At 43.1% G+C, this 17,873-nt stretch overlaps 1 protein-coding gene across 1 annotated transcript in view; it reads right to left on the reverse strand.

The window, feature by feature from the left end:
* Positions 1-17,284, reverse strand: part of LOC121574184 (transcriptional regulator ATRX-like) — a 37,564-nt gene extending 20,280 nt beyond the window's left edge. The window contains exons 1-14 of the mRNA XM_041886826.2: positions 17,031-17,284; positions 16,373-16,491; positions 16,226-16,281; positions 16,067-16,119; positions 15,813-15,940; positions 15,574-15,690; positions 15,380-15,489; positions 15,160-15,227; positions 13,207-15,041; positions 12,988-13,057; positions 7,873-8,024; positions 7,261-7,425; positions 7,044-7,142; positions 6,807-6,912 (exon numbers count right to left, since the gene is read on the reverse strand). Coding sequence (XP_041742760.1) covers positions 6,807-6,912; positions 7,044-7,142; positions 7,261-7,425; positions 7,873-8,024; positions 12,988-13,057; positions 13,207-15,041; positions 15,160-15,227; positions 15,380-15,489; positions 15,574-15,690; positions 15,813-15,940; positions 16,067-16,119; positions 16,226-16,281; positions 16,373-16,491; positions 17,031-17,050 — 3,098 coding nt within the window. The 5' untranslated portion in view covers positions 17,051-17,284. The remainder of the gene's footprint in view (positions 1-6,806; positions 6,913-7,043; positions 7,143-7,260; positions 7,426-7,872; positions 8,025-12,987; positions 13,058-13,206; positions 15,042-15,159; positions 15,228-15,379; positions 15,490-15,573; positions 15,691-15,812; positions 15,941-16,066; positions 16,120-16,225; positions 16,282-16,372; positions 16,492-17,030) is intronic.
* Positions 17,285-17,873: the final 589 nt, after the last annotated feature.

The following is a 17,873-nucleotide window of genomic DNA, read 5'->3' on the forward strand; positions in this document are numbered from 1 at the left end:
CTCGTTTGTTAAGTCAAATGACACTGCTGGTCTTGCTCACACTGCCCTACCCTATGCTTTGACTTCTTTCTCCCCTCTCTCTCCAGATAAAATCTTGCGACTTGTGACGGCAGGCCGCCCAACAACCTGCCCGCTTGACCCTATCCCCTCCTCTCTTCTCCAGACCATCTCCGGTGACCTTCTCCCTTACCTCACCTCGCTGATCAACTCATCCTTGACCGCTGGCTATGTCCCTTCCGTCTTCAAGAGAGCGAGAGTTGCACCCCCTTCTCAAAAAAACAACACTCGATCCCTCTGATGTCAACAACTACAGACCAGTATCCCTTCTTTCTTTTCTCTCCAAAACTATTGAGCGTGCCGTCTTTAGCCAACTCTCTTGCTATCTCTCTCAGAATGACCTTCTTGATCCAAACCAGTCAGGTTTCAAGACTGGTCATTCAACTGAGACTGCTCTTCTCTGTGTCACGGAGGCTCTCCGCACTGCTAAAGCTAACTCTCTCTCCTCTGCTCTTGTCCTTCTAGACCTGTCTGCTGCCTTTGATACTGTGAACCATCAGATCCTCCTCTCCACCCTCTCCGAGCTGGGCATCTCCGGCGCGGCTCACTCTTGGATTGCGTCCTACCTGACCGGTCGCTCCTACCAAGTGACGTAGCGAGAAGCTGTCTCCGCACCACGTGCTCTCACCACTGGTGTCCCCCAGGGCTCAGTTCTAGGCCCTCTCCTATTCTCGCTATACACCAAGTCACTTGGCACTGTCATATCCTCACATGGCCTCTCCTATCATTGCTACGCTGACGACACACAACTAATCTTCTCCTTTCCCCCTTCTGATAACCAGGTGGCGAATCGCATCTCTGCATGTCTGGCAGACATATCAGTATGGATGACGGATCACCACCTCAAGCTGAACCTTGGCAAGACGGAGCTGCTCTTCCTCCCGGGGAAGGACTGCCCGTTCCATGATCTCGCCATCACGGTTGACAACCCCGGGGGGGGGTGGGGGTAGAAGGATTACTTTATCCTATCCCAGGTATTCCTTAAAGAGGTGGGGTTTCAAATGTCTCCGGAAGGTGGTGAGTGACTCCGCTGTCCTGGCGTCGTGAGGGAGCTTGTTCCACCATTGGGGTGCCAGAGCAGCGAACAGTTTTGACTGGGCTGAGCGGGAACTATGCTTCCGCAGAGGTAGGGGAGCCAGCAGGCCAGAGGTGGATGAACGCAGTGCCCTCTTTTGGGTGTAGGGACTGATCAGAGCCTGAAGGTACGGAGGTGCCGTTCCCCTCACAGCTCCGTAGGCAAGCACCATGGTCTTGTAGCAGATGCGAGCTTCAACTGGAAGCCAGTGGAGTGTGCGGAGGAGCGGGGTGACGTGAGAGAACTTCGGAAGGTTGAACACCAGACGGGCTGCGGCATTCTGGATGAGTTGTAGGGGTTTAATGGCACAGGCAGGGAGCCCAGCCAACAGCGAGTTGCAGTAATCCAGACGGGAGATGACAAGTGCCTGGATTAGGACCTGTGCCGCTTCCTGTGTAAGGCAGGGTCGTACTCTCCGAATGTTGTAGAGCATGAACCAAGTCTCTGGAGGAGCGACGGAAATATGTGAAAGAAAATAAGCTTTGCTATGGGTGCATGAAACCTGGTCACAGTGCAAAGGAATGTCGTCATCACCACAGCTGTGACACCTGCAAAAGAAAGCATCCCAAGTGTCTCCACGATGACAGTTATGTAAAACGGGAAAAGCCTACACCTCTGCCAATTTCTTCCCAAAATAATAAGGACGAGGCAGCAACTGCATTGTCACTCAACGTAGCTGGAGAAGGACAATCTACTAACACTTCCATGATCATACCAGTGTGGGTGTCAAACGAACAACTCAGGTGCTGAAAAAATTGTCTACGCCCTGCTTGACACCCAGAATGATACAACATTCATTAACCAGGAAGTGAGCAACGCTTTACAAGCAGACACGTATCCAGTGAAACGGAAATTAACTACTATGATAGGACGTGACACAGTTGTGAAAAGTGAAAGCGTCTCAGGGATTCATGTGAGAGGTTACAGCGCCACAATCCATATCGATTTTCATCCTACATACACCAAGGATTGCATACCTGTAAACCGCACCCACATTCCGACCTGTGAAACGGCCAAGCACTGTAATCATCTCTCCACGGTAGTAGATGAAATCCCACCACTGAAGGATTGTCAGGTTGGCCTTCTGATAGGCTACAACTGCTCAAGGGCAATGGCACCAAAACAAGTGATTTTAGGTGGAAATGATGAGCCCTACGCTGTTTGAACTGACTTAGGATGGAGCATTGTGGTGCGCTCATCGGCGTTCTTCGATACACCAAGCGTCGCTAGTCTGTGTCACCGGGTCATCGTCAAAGAGGTCCCCTCAGTAACCCCTGCAGATGATATTTGCATTCTGGAGTCCGATTTCAAGGACGCCATTGAAGATGGCAAGACAGTGTCTCAGGATGACATCCTCTTCTTGAACAAGCTGAATGATGGTATAAGGAAAAATAGTCATGGCCACTATGAAATGCCCTTGCCTTTTAAGGAGAGACCCAATCTACCCGACAACAAACAACAAATAACTGTCAGTCTCACGGTAATTGACCGTTAATTAACAAACACATTTAGCATCTCCTGGCTTCCACACATAGCCTACAAAGCCACTGATGTAGACCTTTGGAAAATCAACATTTTAAAAGTATGATAAATCCATGTAATATAGACTACACCTTCACAATAAATCCATTATTTATTTTAGACAGGTCTAAAGAAGCATGATATGAAGAAAATGTAGTTTATTTCAGAAGAAAAGAATAGCACTCTCTGAGTCGTCCTTATGTTAGATCCTGATGTGGCTATGCCAAATGGATGTGGGCTACACTAGTTCATTTAGCAGACAAGATTTGCTTAGAATTCTGTGGCATTATTTTTATATTATTTTATAGTATGAAGAATACAATTGAACAAAGCTGAATAAAATAGAAATATTTTCTCCAAACGATTTGAGGGAGTGCGCACATGCGGCTATTCTGTGTTGAGCGGTTAACAAAGAAATAGGTACTCCTATATGCTTAAATTTAGTGTTAATGTAAGTTTAGTCGTTCTACAAACGTTGGGCTATATGTTTAGATTTTAAATACATTGTAAGGCTGCATGATGAGACTAATGATGATTTGAAAAAAGTCGCTTGAAAGGCATAAGCTCTGCTTAGTTTTTTGCACAGGCTGTACACACTCCAATAGTCTCTCATTCACAATTTGACAAGCACTTGATAATGCCTCGAATTTCACAGCGGCATCCCCTTTGTGTCCGTAATGCGCCCTAGTGCTGCGTTGTGCCAAAAGCACTAGCCTATGTCAATCTACTATCCCCCATAGTACAAAAGTCTACCGATTCTATTCTGTGCGAGAAATAAATATTCCAAACATCATCTGGGACAGTTGTGGGGTAAAATAGTTCCCAAATTAATACAAGGATGGATGGATGGGGCCATGTACTATCAAATATTGGGTGAGAACCTCCTTCCCTCAGCCAGGGCATTGAAAATATGTTGTGGATGGGTATTCCAGCATGACAATGATCCAAAACACATGGCCAAGGCAACAAAGGAGTGGCTCAAGAAGAAGCACATTAAGGTCCTGGAGTGGCCTAGTCAGTCTCCAGACCTTAATCCCATAGAAAATCTGTGGAGGGAGCTGAAGGTTCGAGTTGCCAAACGTCAGGCTCAAAACCTTAATGACTTGGAGAAGATCTGCAAAGAGGAGTGGAACAAAATCCCTCCTGAGATGTGTGCAAACCTGGTGGCCAACTACAAGAAACGTCTGACCTCTGTGATTGCCAACAAGGGTTTTGCCACCAAGTACTAAGTCATGTTTTGCAGAGGGGTCAAATACTTATTTCCCTAATTAAAATGCAAATCAATTTATAACATTTTTGACATGTGTTTTTCTGGATTTTTTTGTTGTTATTCTGTGTCTCACTGTTCAAATAAACCTACCATTAAAATTATAGACTGATCATGTCTTTGTCAGTGGGCAAACGTACAAAATCAGCAGGGGATCAAATACTTTTTTCCCTCACTGTATATCCACAGTAAAACAAGTCCTATATAGACATGACCTGAAAGGCCGCTCAGCAAGGAAGAAGCCACTGCTCCAAAACAGCCATAAAAAAGCCAGACTACGGTTTGCAACTGCACATGGTGACAAAGATCGTACTTTTTGGAGAAATGTCCTCTGGTCTGATGAAACAAAAATATAACTGTTTGGCCATAATGACCATCGTTATGTTTGGAGGAAAAAGGGGAATGCTTGCAAGCTGAAGAACACCAACCCAACCGTGAAGCACGGGGGTGGCAGCATCATGATGTGGGGGTGCTTTGCTGCAGGAGGGACTGGTGCACTTCACAAAATAGATGGCTTCATGAGGAAGGAAAATTATGTGGATATATTGAAGCAACATCTCAAGACATCAGTCAGGAAGTTAAAGCTTGGTCGCAAATGGGTCTTCAAAATGGACAATGACCCCAAGCATACTTCCAAAGTTGTGGCAAAATGGCTTAAGGACAACAAAGTCAAGGTATTGGAGTGGCCATCACAAAGCCCTGACCTCAATCCTATAGAAATGTTGTGGGCAGAACTGAAAAAGCGTGTGCGAGCAAGGAGGCCTACAAACCTGACACAGTTACACCAGCTCTGTCAGGAGGTATGGGCCAAAATTCACCCAACTTATTGTGGGAAGCTTGTGGAAGGCTACCTGAAACGTTTGACCCAAGTTAAACAATTGAAAGGCAATGCTACCAAATATTAATAGAGCGTATGTAAACTTCTGACCCACTGGGAATGTAATGAAAGAAATAAAAGCTGAAATAAATCATTCTCTCTACTATTATTCTGACATTTCACATTCTTAATTCCTAACTGACCTAAGACAGGGAATTTTTACTAGGATTAAATGTCAGGAATTGTGAAAAACTGAGTTTAAATGTATTTGGCTAAGGTGTATGTAAACTTCCGACTTCAACTGTACACTCGGAAAAGGTGGCGCCATGTTTAATATCTAGCAGAACAATTTTGGAGCTGCTGGCGAAAAGAGTATCTCGCCAACATCACCATCAGGCAGCGCTGGCACACCCCGAAGAGAAACCTGCGAATCGATGACATAGTGATGATGATCTTCCTAGCAATGAGTGGTGGTTGGGTAGAGTTTCAGAGACTACTGTTGATAAAGATGGACTAGTAAGTCGCTCTGGATAAGAGCGTCTGCTAAATGACTAAAATGTAAATGTAAATGTAGTAAGGAGAGTCAAAATATGTTGGTGATCGGAAGTTAGAGAAGACTCCTGAGTGGCGCAGTGGTCTAAGGCACTGCATCGCAGTGCTAACTGCATCGCTGTGCTACTAGAGATCCTGGTTCGAATCCAGGCTCTGTCGCGACCGGGAGACTCATGGGCGGCGCACAATTGGCCCAGGGTAGGGGAGGGAATGGCCGGCAGGGATGTAGCTCAGTTGATAGAGCATGGCGTTTGCAACGCCAGGGTTGTGGGTTCGTTTCCCATGGGGGGCCAGTATAAAAAAAAAAAAAAAATGTATTCACTAACTGTAAGTCGCTCTGGATAAGAGCGTCTGCTAAATGACTAAAATGTAAATGTAAGACAGGCAAACGTCTCACCAAGCCATCAGTGGTCCTCTGTAGCTCAATTGGTAGAGCATGGCGCTTGTAACGCCAGGGTAGTGGGTTCGATCCCCGGGACCACCCATACGTAAAAATGTATGCACACATGATTGTAAGTCGCTTTGGATAAAAGCGTCTGCTAAATGGCATATTATTATTTATTATTATTAAACACCCAGTTCAGAAGCTGGTCTTGTTGCTAGACTGGTTAAGATAGATGCCCCCCAAATCGCTTTACATCCTATATCTAACCATGATCTCTTATACTTTTGACTGGTTTGTGCTATGATTCCATATCTTTATGATACCCTATTTATGGTCATAGGTCATTTAAAGTACAGAAATCATTCGTGCTTTGTGTATCCCATGTAAATTGTTCCAAATCACTCATGATTTGGTGGGAGTGTAAATGAACCCCTAAAAACGAGTGTCAGACCACAATGTCTGCTCTACATTTAGACTTTTACTTTCTTTGTATGAGCTTTCAATCCTCACTGTATATTTCACAGTTTAGTGTGACAGCAGGTTTTTGGCCTTCTCTGTTTTACACGCAAAGGGTATATGGGAAACGGGAGCGAGAGAAAAAGGAAAATAACTTTTTGTTGAGGTTGTTCAAGCGTCCAAGAAACAACGTCAAACTTAACACCTAGCTGGAAAGAGAACAAGGTATTTACGGTTTTTCAATATTGGTCTTGTTTCAGAAATCTTTCAAATTATTTTCAACGTGTACTGAACGGATATTTGTATTGTAATTGATGTTCTGAAGTCTGCTAGCAATATGACGTTATTAGCTGTAGCCTAGCTCCACTGTTTGTGCTGGCTAATATTAGTTCATCTTGCGCCACATTAGCAAGCTGTTGGCACGTAATCAACTATTTGGGTAGAAATTCTCATCCATATTGATGCATTTGATGTATGAAGCACGCTAATGTAAAGTTGTGTAAAAGTATTGTTTGTGGACTGTATTGTTCATATTGCAAAATCATTTCTGGTTTGTTTCTCCATCAGCTCTTACAGTGTGTTTATGGAAATGGTACCACATTAAACTTTCATGAACCATCAGTTTGAGAGTTGACCATTTATTCAGCTGGGGATGCTACAACTAGTGACTGATTACCTTATCCCCACTGGAGTCAGACAGCACAATATATGATGGTTGCTGCTTCTTCTGTAGATAACTAAGGACGGATTCCTTCTCGACTCTAGAGGTAGATGATGTAGAGCTAAGGAGACAAAAGAGCACAAAAATATTTCACTGATAAAGAATGCACATTTATATATATGAGGTTTCCTTCCTGGTTAACAGCATTGACCAATAAGGAGTCTTCTTACCATTTGAGCATCTGTTCATTGCCCTCGTTCTCTGATTGGCTCAGCTCTTCACTCATACCAGACTCTTCTTGCTCTGATTGGCTATCATCATCATCACTACTCTGGCTATCCAATTTCTCACCTGAGGCGATGGAAGAAAGCAGAGAATGAGTTTACTCTGGGTAACAGGACCAACTCCAACACTAGGGCACTGATGATATCCAATCATAGTCGTGCCACAGAACGCATCCCATACAAACCTTTGGTTCTTCTAGACTTCCTGACTATCTGCTCAATCCCTTTTTCTTCAGCGGTTTTCTGATCACTTGGATTTCCATCATCAAGGCTGAGCTTGTGGCGTAGCAGACGATGTCTGTGACGAGTTTTACTGGACTCAGAGTCAGAGGTTAAACTGGAGGTCTCCCCTGCAGCAGAAACAACATGGTATATTGTCAGGAGGACATCATATTCCTATCGTGAATGTCTATGCAACCTGTACACTAATACGCAGTGACACAGGGTGATGGGTTAGATCATCACAACAATATGGGCCTACTTTAAAATGTCCAGTTACTAAGCAACAGGTGATGTCAGATAAGTATTTCAGCCTAATGACTAAAACACATTCTTATTACATTTACATTTTAGTCATTTAGCAGACGCTCTTATCCAGAGTGACTTACAGTTAGTGAGTGCATACATTTTCATACTGGCCCCCCGTGGGAAACGAACCCACAACCCTGCCGTTGCAAGCGCCATGCTCTACCAACTGAGAAACACGTGGCCTTATTCAAAGCAACACTAAATTGAGCTTATTGCTGCATCTCAAAATAAATGTGAAATTGTAGTGGCGGTAAGGAGGGATCACTAACCATTCTCATCAGAGCTTTCATCTTTCCGAACTTCTTTTTCCTTCTCTTCCCTGTCAGATTCATCATCATGTGATGACTCCACGTCTGAAGAGAAATCCTCCCCCGATGAGTAGTTGGCTTTGATTTGGGCCAAGAGCATTTTCTTAGCGATTCTTTCAGAAGCAAGGGAGAGAGGCAAAGGGACCGGGGGATCATTTTAATGATCATCACAACAAATCCATCAAGCCATGCTTAATAGGTTTATTCTCTAAAGGAACTTGTCTTTACATAGGAATTTACAATCAAGATGTAGGACTTCACCTTAAACTGAGTAATATTACCAGGAGATACATTTCTTCTAGAATTAATGAAAATAACAAGGTCATGTTGGCTATTCTAGTATCACTTTGCAGTCCCCCACCTGGAAACAGCCGACAATATAGTTTAAGTGATTATGAGTGGGGAAAGGCCACTGCATTAAGCAGTTGAATGGTTTTTCTTTACTGATGTAAATACACTACATGACCAAAAGTATGTGGACACCTGCTTGTCAAACATCTCATTCCAAAATCATGGGCATTAATATAGAGTTGGTCCCCCCTTCGCTGCTATAACAGCCTCCACTCTTCTGGGAAGGCTTTCCACTAGATGTTGGAACATTATTGCAGGGACTTGCTTCCATTCAGCATTAGTGAGGTCGGGCACTGATGTTGGGCAATTAGGCCTAGCTCGCAGTCGGCATTCCAATTCATCCCAAAGGTGTTCGATGGGGTTGATGTCAGGGCTCTGTGCAGGCCAGTCAAGTTCTTCCACACCGATCTCGAAAAAACATTTCTGTATGGACTTTGCTTTGTGCACGGGGGCATTGTCAAGCACAGAATCATCTACAATGTCATTGTATGCTGTAGCGTTAAGATTTCCCATCACTGGAACTAAGGTGCCTAGCCAGAACCATGAAAAACAGCCCCAGACCATTATTCCTACACCAAACTTTACAGTTGGCATTATGCATTCGGACAGGTAGCGTTCACCTGGCATCCGCCAAACTCAGATTTGTCCGTCGAACTGCCAGATTAAGTGCGATTCATCACTCCAGAGAACGCGTTTCCACTGCTCCAGAGTCCAATGGCGGTGAGCTTTACACCACTCCAGCCGACGCTTGGCATAGCACATGGTGATCTTAGGCTTATGTGCGGCTGCTCGGCCATGGACATCCATTTCATGAAGCTCCCGACGAACAGTTATTGTGCTGACGTTGCTTCTAGAGGCAGTTTGGAACTCGGTAGTGAGTGTTGCAACCGAGAACAGATGATTTCAATGTGCTACAGCACTCAGCAGTCCCGTTCTGTGAGCTTGTGTGGCCTACCACTTCACGGCTGAGCCATTGTTGCTCCTAGACATTTCCACTTTACAATAACAGCACTTACAGAAATGTTACGAACTGACTTGTTGGAAAGGTGGCAACCTATGACAGTGCCACATTGAAAGTCACTGAGCTCTTCAGTAAGGCCATTCTACTGCCAATGTTTGTCTATGGAGATTGCATGGCGGTGCTCAATTTTATACACCTGTCAGCAACGGGTGTGGCTAAAATAGCCAAATCCACTAATTTGAAGGGGTGTCCACATACTTTTGCATATATAGTGTATGCTGTGAGCAAATAGACAACGCTAAAACGCTCTGTCAAGGACTATTTCACTTCATTTAATTTTGTCTTAAAAACGCAAAACATTGAGGAGTCAAAGGTCAGATAACTTAATGACCTTGTAAGCACATTTGAATCAACCCCTCCCCTCCATAACAAATATCTAAGACTTATCACTCAGAACAAGATGAACAAATCCAGTCCTATATAGAATAAGGAAGACATACAAGACATCATAAAGGGTATTAATTTATTACAACGAATAGTTTCTCTTACAGAGTTCATTCAATTACAAAAGTAAGAACATATCCTTGGTCTAATGCATGCTCTACAAATAACAGGCCTCTACAAGGCTAACACTACAGCACCTTAGAGCTAAAGACAACATAAATGATTAATTCTATTTGAAAATACGTTTTCTAACCACTGTTTTTTTTAGTTGGTACGCAAGAAATAGTTTGTGAAGGGTAAAAAAAAACAGGGTCCAAATGGTTTTGTAGGGCATTTTCCAAGTTCGATATTCTGTGAAATAAATGTATCCATTTATACATGAATATGTTTTGCAGAAAGAATCCTTTTGGCAGATAGTAATAGTTGAACGAAGCCTCTGATGAAGCCTCAGCGAGAAGTACGTGTACATGATGAGGGCCCCATATGAGGCAGTAACAAACAGCAGCGGCCGGCAACAGCCTGGGCCTGGGCCTTACCTCAAGTGTTTAAACTGGGAAGAGAGAAAATGGAAGAAGAAAGAAAGACACTTCACTACATACTCGTCTCACAGCAATGTTGTAAGGCTGACCTCAGAGGTCACAAAGTTGTGGTGGAATAAAATGCATTACAACCGTTCTACATGACCAGCTTTCAGAGCTGTTGCTTAGGACATCGAGCTCATCCAAAGTTAAATGCAATTGCATTAAAACTTGTAATAATTTAAAATGTAGGTAAATGGCCAATAAATGTGGCATTGCATGCAAAACAGACATGAAAATACTGAAAATCTGATTATGGATCGAGTATAACAATCAAAGCATACAAGAAATTCAGCTTGGTGCCTGTGGTACAAAACGGCTCTAAAATACAGTACAGTAGGTCTAATAATCAGTGTCTTTGGTATACTGCTGTTCAGCATCACAAGTTCTCTTTCTCTGCTAAGCCCTCAACCTGGTCAGAAGCGATAAATCATATATTTTAAAATTAAATCAAGCAGAATAGATTGTATTTACAGTCTGTTCAGAGAGAATCGGATCGTCAACGCATCGTATTAGTACTCAAGTGTCAGAATAGCAGCACGTAAAACAGCCACCTCACCACTGGCATATTGCACATGAACTTTATCAATAGATCAAGAAAGAAATCTCCATATGGTAACCATACACCAACATAATTACCAAATACTAGGAGAAACTTTTTACAATGACTTAGAGAAATTAGCAACATCCAGCAGCCACAAGGGCAGGGGTGGAAAAAGTACTCAATTGACATAGTAGAGTAAAAGTAGATACCATAATAGAAAATGACTCAAGTAAAAGTCACTTGAGTAAAAGTCTGAAAGTATCTGGTTTTAAATTTACTTAATGTACAGTGGTGGAAAAAGTACTTAATTGTCATACTTGAGTAAAAGCTATACATCTAATTCCTTATATTATGCAAACCATTTTATTTACGGACAGCCAGGGGAACACTCCAACACCCAGAAATAATTTACAAACGCAGTATTTGTGTTTAGTGAGTCCACCAGATCAGAGGCAATAGGGATAACAACGCGTTATATTGATAGGTGCATGAATTTAACTATATTGCTGTCCTGCCTGTGCATTCGAAATGTAACGAGTACTTTTTGTGTGTCAGGGAAAATGTATGGGAGTAAAATGTACATATTTTCTTTAGTTATGTAGTGGAGTAAAAGTAAAAGTTTTAAAAACATAAATAGTAAAGTACAGATACCCAAGAAAACGACTTAAGTAGTAATTGAAAGTATTTTTACTTACTTATTTTACACCACTGCACAAGGGTGCAGTCATGTACAATACTGCCACCCTAAATAATGCCTGGTCATGAGTTGACCATTAGGGCATGTATAATATAATCAGGGTTTGGGTTCTAAATCCCAGTCACTTCAGAATTGACATCAAACTCAATGATTACTAATTCCCAGTGATAGGAAGGTAATTCACCCCATCTAGTGTAATGATACAGATATATCCACATCTGTAAGTGAAGTCTAAGGGCACTTTCAGGTGTGTATTGTGTATACTGGTGTGATGTATTAGCTTTTATTAGTTTTAACCATTTTAGGCTATGCTTCGCCAAAAACAAAAATTCTACATAAACATCACCTTGCTGGCTTGTTTTCATGCAGCGCAAAATTAAACGCAACTTGTACTACCATCAGACCATAGATCAAGAACCGAATCCAGATTCAAATGACTGGACCTTAACATATTTGGAGCAAAAAAATTATAATCACATTATTTACAAATAATGCAATCAAATCCTTTAACATGGCTTAAAATAAGTTTTAATATTCAGCATACAGTTATTTATTTGGTAAAAAATAAAAAGAATACTGTATGTGGAAGAAATAAGGATAACTTACAGCAGGGGTATCAAACATACGGCCCACGGGCCGGGTGCAATCCGGCCCGCGGGTGTTATTTAATATAATTTATGGGGGGAGACGAACTCAATATACCTTAAAATGACTAAAACCTAATCGAAACTGAAAAAATTACAAATCAACCTACATTCATACATTTTCTTGACTGTGTCCAGCTCGCTAATAAATCACCGAAATGAAAGCTAGACAGTCAAGGAGCATCTAAAATTCCAATAACGATGGATAGGGAAAAGAATAGCACATTTTTCCGGCAAGGAAATACCAAAAATGTTCTGTGCGGCCTTCTGGACCTTGTTTAAGACCGAATGCGGCCCTGGGGCAAAATGAGTTTGACACCCCTGACTTACAGTATTGTTTACCAATGAGCAACTATGAGATATAAAATAATTTGTTTCATCTGTTTTAATATGTGTATCATGCTTTTGTGCAAACTGATGCATTAAACAGCATTTTCCCCTCTTAATCATCTTGGTATGCGCAGAGATATGGACTCAACTGATGCCACATTCTGCTAATAGACAAGTCACATTTAACTTCAAATTAAAAGTCAAAAAATGAATTAAAGAATAGGTAATCAATGAAAACACAGTGGCATAAGTGGCCTATAATTTATAACACAGCCTAAGCGAGGTACGAGGAGGAGGGGTTTCTCCCTGTGCTTGACACGTACCTCTGTGCTCTACACTAGAAATTGTATGGGATAGCTGCTGGTTTACTGCAGCTGCGGGTTGGACGAGACCGGGTCGATTGGGACGGGGTCTTGACAACGGAGGAGTCCCCATTATTAGCACTCGACTTAGGGTTCCGTGGCATGGCCTTTCTCCCGCGCCTAGGGTGTGTTACAAACGCTATGTCCGTTCGTTCGGAACCATACCTATTTTCTGGATCATCATCATCTTCTGCTGCTGCCCAAGAAGGCCCAGACTGGGGCTGTTCTTCATCGCCTACAGAGTGAGAGAGTACAAAAAAGAGAAAAGGTTAGTTCAACATTTGCCAATGAGGAAATCTACACTGCTAGCTGAAAAGGGTTAAACTTCAACTCATGAATGCAGTGCATTGCCTCAAAAGTGCAGAGAAAGTGAGACCAGCTCACCGGACGACTGGTGGAAAGCTGCTGCCCCCAGTAAGGCAACCTCCTCAGTGATAGGCTTGATCTTCTGGTCACAACTGTAATCGCTTGACTCAGAGTCCTGGTCCCCCTCTTCTTGACTGGAAGAGGATGGCGTCTGCTTCGTTCTCTGCTCGGATTGAGGTGTGCTTTTAGGCTTGGCTACCTGGGTATTACCCTCCTTGCTGGATGTAGATTCATCCTCTTTCTTGACCTTCCGAGGTCTGCCCCTGGGCCTATGTTGCGGACTCTCCTTGCTTTGGGTAGGTTCATCCTCTCTCTTAACCTTCCGAGGCCTCCCCCTGGGCCTGCTGCTCATAGTCTTGATCTCCTTCTGCAGGTCCGGATCGTCACTGGAGGAGTCGGAGTCAGAGGAGCAGTCTGGCACCTTGCGTTTGCGGACAACTCTTTCTGGAGAGAGGGGCGTGTTCTTCTTCAGGCCGAAGAGGCATTTCTTGGTCACGCTCCGATGGTCTCCATCGTCACTCTCGGCTTCGTCTGAACTGCGCGTCATGGCTGCCCGCTGGAGGACAGCGGGGACTTCATCGGAGTCAGAGTCATCAATTCCTCTCCCAAGCCCTCCCTCGTCAGCTCCTTGAGGCACTTCAGCACTGGGGCTGGTGTCAGGGTCTGAGTCACTCTCACTGTCCGCACCTGAGGGGGTAGGCTGGGTCTTGCCATCACCTGGCCTGCGTAAGGGCGTGGTCTTTACCCGAGGTGAGCGTCTATTATCTGGTTCCTCTTCCAGTTCCAGAGATTCGCTTCCCTCAGCAGATTCATACTCCCCCTCTGTTACAAGTTCAATAGATTCACAGTCTCCCTCTATTTCCTCCACTTTTTCTTTTCTCTCTTCCTCTTCCGCCTCCAACTCCACTTCCACCTCCAACTCCGGGGGGCCAGAGAGCGGCTCTATTTCAACAGGGGCAGGTGAAATTTGCACCACCAGTTGTTTTGTCACGTTGCAAGCATCTTCTCCGGGCTTTGAGTTTTTCCGCGGCCTGCCTCTACCTCGTCGGGGCATTATCTCTGTGCCAAGGACACCTTTCATTTCAATTGAGGACGAAGGCCTTCCATCGTCCGTAAAGCCATTTGAGTCTGAATCATTCTCTTCCAAATGTTCAGCTGCAATTTTCTTTAAGTAATGTAGGCCATTTTTTTCAGAAATGTCAATTTCCACACAACTCTCTTGTTCTTGTTGAGGTACATCAGTATCATCAAACGTTGGGTTTTCCCCACCATTTGGCAAACCCATCTCTCTGAACTCCTCCAAAAGGGCTTCCTCCAGAGCTGTCTGAGACTTCTTCAGACCCTTCAGTACTGACTGGAAAGTCTTAAGGTATTGGAGCTTTACCTCAGTTGTCTGTTTCTGCTGCATGCCACCTTGAATGAACTTCACAAAAGTTGTGTTTACGGTGTTTGTAGAGTCCACCAGGTTTTTAGCCTTTTTGGCCATCTCCTCTGGAATTTGAAGGGTGTTGTAGTTGAACACAACGTGACCATCCATGCCACTATGGTTCCAATGACCCACGGAATTGTTTTGAGAATGCCTTGGATGAGAGTCATAATGTCCAGATTTGCCCTCGCCTCTGCCCCTCTTGCGGTGGTCTGGCCACAAATGCCCCAAGTTGTCAAGGACGTTGTCACAGGCAACGACCAGGTCCAGTAGAGGCTCTGGGCTGCACACGTAGCAATACCACTTACTCTCCTCATCCAGGATGCCAGACAGCTCCTTTCGCCCCAAGTTCCGCAAAATGCATTTCTTACAGAAGGCGTTGGGGCAAAAGTCGCAGCAGATCAGGTTTCCCCCCTCTGCACACCATCTGTAAAAAGCAAATACAATAGATTGAAGTGATGATTAACGTAACAACTTTTATGTTTGTTAACGTTTCGGGATTTGCTTGCAGCATCTTGTTGTATAAGAGAACCACCCCATCGTACCTGCACTGTTCATCCATGCCATCACAATCCTTGCTGATGTCATCACTTGAGTAATACTTGAAACAAGACTGAGAAAATAATAAGACAATTAGGAATTGAGCCCCTAAAAATGTAGGTGAGCTCAACAACATATTGTTGGAGAATGCCCATTTTAACCAATGTGACGTTAAGACCATTTATTTAAATGACCACTTCTTTGACAGACCCAGGATCCTCTCACCTTGCAAATAAGTACTTTGAGTACTGGATGCTGATAAAAGGAGTCCCTCTGGAAGTGGTTAACTTGCTGGCCACAGGCTGTACAGCTAACAATCTCCAAGTGTTCACCGCCTACAAAGACATCAATCGTCATTCTGCAGCAGACTATTTTAAGGTAAAATATATGTTTTTTCCCATTTATTAATGAAAGCTCACCTCCACGTCTCCTGGAAAAAGCTCTCTTCAGATTGCCAGATTTTCCGCAACGGAATTCGGGACCTCTGAAGTCATCTCTGACATTTTCCACCGGCTCAGGCCTCACCAGTACAGTGCCTGTGCATAAGACATGTAAAAACACATGCATGAAAACCAAAGCATTTTCAGTTTATAAATGCAGTGATACATTATTAATATCTCCTTACAGTATAGTTGAAAGCATTAGTAGAAAAACTAACCTTTCGGTAATCTTGTTATATCAGGATAACCATTTGAATTGATTTTCAAGCCGTCATCATCATCCTCACTTTCATTTGAAGCACCAGATTCATCCAGTCCGCTGTGTTTAATCACAACTGAAGGTTTTCTGTAATACAAGTGACATCCATTAGAGTATGCACAAACACCAAAATACGATGTTTTTATGTGTTTCCCGGCCATAAACAACGTACATAAACTATCACATATTTCAAAATATCAGAAGGAAGCCCACCTCCTGGAACCACATCCAGACTGCTTCAAGGCTTCTGTTGAGGTCTGTTGAGGCTGTATTCAACAAGAACATTTTTATAAATAGATCTTCTAGATCTGCATCAACACTGAATACTCTTTGGTCTATAACAGCCTAAACTGATATTTCTCATGTTAATACCTCAAGAGGGGTTCGGTCTGTTGAGTGTGCCGCCACACAGTCCTTGTTTGTTATACCTGTGAATTAAAATCAGCAGACAATTCTGAGTACCTACAAATATTACTTCGAACACCACCATGCCTACTGAGTTAAAGTTTCACTTATTACAGTTATCACCATCAGGACTTTCTGTCACCAGTGTGTCCTCATCTTCCTCTGGAGCATGAGCCAAGAACTCATGCAGTTTGGTCACCAACACATCGAGCTTGCTCGTGCCAGGAGGAACGCTGAAAGGAATGAATAGAATGAACAGAAATTCAGCATACGTCCTCAACCATGCGATTTTCTTTCTAAAAAAACACCTTTGTTCAAATTCCTAACCAAAAAGTGTGTGGATATATGACATAGCTATGATGATGTGGACATATCTGTCCTTGTGCGCATCGGTCTATTTCCTTCAGTAACAGTTATCATGATTCAATAGTAGGCTAGCTAGCTATTCTACCTTACTGTCTGTAATGCATACCAGATCATTGACAAAATAAATTAGTTAGCTAACGTTAGCTAGCTAACGTTTGCTAGTAGCGATCATACCTAAATATCAAACGAAATGCATAACTTTGGGCACAGATATGGGGCTATCTTGATGCACGTACTAATATAATGTAAATAGTACAAGTAGGACTAGCAGCTTGAATGCGAGAACGGACTAACTAGCTACTTTAGGACTATCTGCAGCAAATAAACTAACTAGTTAGCTAGCTAGCTATTGCTTGCCCGATTAGCTTGCTCAGGCAGCTGGAGACTTTCGCTATATTAACGTTACCTGAGCATCTCTGCGGACATCTTGAGCTGGTCAAATGCACCTTATGCAAACGGCGCACTCAATGGGCTTATTCCCCCCAAAATTCCACAATTCCCCTCATTATTGCAAGTAATTTCTGCTCAGATTACCAACACAATGCAGGACACCAACAGAGGCGCTAGCTAAGCAAAAATGGCGCTGTTTCTCTGATGCCTTGATCATTGCGACTGCGCAGACTTGAAAATGGGCGCGTTCCAGTCTGTAGGCCTACCACAGATAGAACAATGAGCTTGTTTAACAAATCTTTTGGCGTACTGTATCTAGCTCAGTGATATCAACTGAGGTATAAAGACTATATCTTCTTCTTCTCTCAAATTTGATAGCGTACCACAACTAATGTTGTATTGCCGCCACCAACTGGTGGGGGTGGAAAAAAATACGGAGAACGGAAAAAAGTCATTCATCCACACACAATACTAATAAAAAAAACTTTACAAAAATCGTCCCACTCCTTCTTCAGTCATTCAAAAAACTCCATAACTCCCTACTCAGGCTCTGGGGCCTGAGACGGTGGGGTCACTTGAGAAAGTACTTAATGTAACTCCTCAGATGTTAAATATTTGAATAAGGAACCCCTCAGCTGCAGAAACAATGATGTCAATCTTTCTTGACTTATTTTCAACTTGAGCTGTGCCGTTTAATAACGTTTACATATATTGCATTACTCATCTCATATGTATATACTGTATTCTATAATATTCTACTGTATCTTAGTCCATGCCGCTCTGTCATTGCTCGTCCATAAATGTATATATTCTTAATTCCATTCCTTACTTAGATTTGTGTGTATTGGGTATATGTTGT

Source organism: Coregonus clupeaformis, chromosome 9 (genome assembly GCF_020615455.1).
Source record: "Coregonus clupeaformis isolate EN_2021a chromosome 9, ASM2061545v1, whole genome shotgun sequence".
Lineage (NCBI taxonomy): Eukaryota > Metazoa > Chordata > Actinopteri > Salmoniformes > Salmonidae > Coregonus > Coregonus clupeaformis.